Below are 1,593 nucleotides of genomic sequence, written 5' to 3'. Positions count from 1 at the left end.
TGTTATTAAAGGAGGGGAGAGAGAAAGTTCGGAGCGAGTTCTGAGACTCAGTGCTGAGTGGAGCCACCTAGCGGTTAGAGGACTTCAATCAATGGCTTTTGATTCCTGACCCATCATCTGGATTTGTTAAGGGTTGGTGCCATCTGATGTCTCCCCTGAGCTGTCCTGACCTTTGCTTTAGTAATTTACAAGTGCAACAAACAATTTACAACTGAAAAGCATTTTCACATTAAGATCCTCATATCAACCCTGAGAGGCAGAAATTATTAACCTACACTCTCCAGATGAGAAAAAAAAGGCCCATAGAGGGGAAGTGGTTTATTGAGCTTAAGAACTCTGACACTGNTTGGATTGTGAATACAAAACTTAAGACATCTGAAATACATGAGGTCATGGGTTCAGATCTCGGCACTGGCCAGGTGCCCTAAACATAAAAAATAAAAAAATAAAAAAATTAGAAAAGAAAAGAAAAGAAAAAGAAAGATAAAAGGACACATCTGAGACGCAGTAGGCACCCACACCCAATAACGGAGCCAGTAGAAGAAGCGGTCATAGTAGCTGAGCCTCGAGTCAAACCCAGACAATCACTTCCAAACTCTGTGTTCTTGTTGCTCAGAATGACATGTTTATGTGTCACTGAGGAAATTACATGGAGAAACATAGAGCTAGTAGTAATTATGGCTGATGAGGGTTGTAGGTTCTAACCCTTGAGAGACTAATATCCAGCCGGGAGGGGCGTGTGTGGGATTCATGAGGAGGATTTAAGGCTATTGTCAAGCTTCCAACAACGAGTAGAGGCTTTGGGGCCGTTTGTGTGGGTTAGAATCCTGCCATTTCCTCATAACGACAAATCCAGATCTCTCTGAGCATTAGTTTCTTCATCTGTAAAATGGGGATTTCAAAAACCTATCACTTGAATTTTGAGAACCAAGTGGCATGAAGCGCGTTGACTGTCTAGCCTGGAATACAGTCAGTGTTCAACAAAAGCTTCATTTCTTCTTTCCATGACACCTTCCTCTCCACAATCATGGTGTCTACACACACACATATTTTCTTTTCTGCAAAAATAAGCTGTATTTTATTATCTTCTGGTGATAGAAAAATGACATGTATGACATCAAACCTGGGGGTCAGTGGGAAGAATAGGGTAGCTGTGGGAGCCAAATTTTTGTCTCCTTTCAATTCAGAGAGAAGAGGCCAAGCAAGATGAACCCATGGTCTAGTTACCTGCTGGGAGGGATGACCTTCCTCCTCTGTTCCTGCGAGACAAGTGGAGGTGAGTAGTATACTGGAAAGTGATGCGGAGGATTTAGAAACTGAAAAAGATCGAATGGGCAAAAGTAAAGATTCCTGGAACCCAGCAGGAAGGAGATGGCTTAGCGAAATCTCAGACAGACATGGGGTTTGGACCCTGGCTGGGCCACTTCTCTCTATGATCTTGGTTAAGCAATGTAACCTCTCCGAAGCCAGTTCCCAACATGTGAAAGAGAAATAATGGCATTTACCTCATGGGGTTATTTTGAAGATTAAATAAGATAATGGACACAAGCACCTTTTATAATACTTAGCACATTATAGGGGGAATGTCAGTAT

The 1,593-nt window shown here is 42.3% G+C and overlaps 1 protein-coding gene across 1 annotated transcript in view; it reads left to right on the top strand.

The window, feature by feature from the left end:
* The first annotated feature begins 1,206 nt into the window (after positions 1–1,206).
* The window catches only part of ELSPBP1 (epididymal sperm binding protein 1), a 21,296-nt gene continuing 20,909 nt past the window's right edge, over positions 1,207–1,593 (top strand). Inside the window, exon 1 of the mRNA XM_008563057.1 lies at positions 1,207–1,280. Within this exon, the coding sequence (XP_008561279.1) occupies positions 1,207–1,280 (74 nt within the window). The remainder of the gene's footprint in view (positions 1,281–1,593) is intronic.

The sequence above is a fragment of the Galeopterus variegatus genome, unplaced genomic scaffold (assembly GCF_000696425.1).
Source record: "Galeopterus variegatus unplaced genomic scaffold, G_variegatus-3.0.2 Scaffold12469, whole genome shotgun sequence".
Lineage (NCBI taxonomy): Eukaryota > Metazoa > Chordata > Mammalia > Dermoptera > Cynocephalidae > Galeopterus > Galeopterus variegatus.
This window is presented reverse-complemented; position numbering and strand designations above follow the sequence as displayed.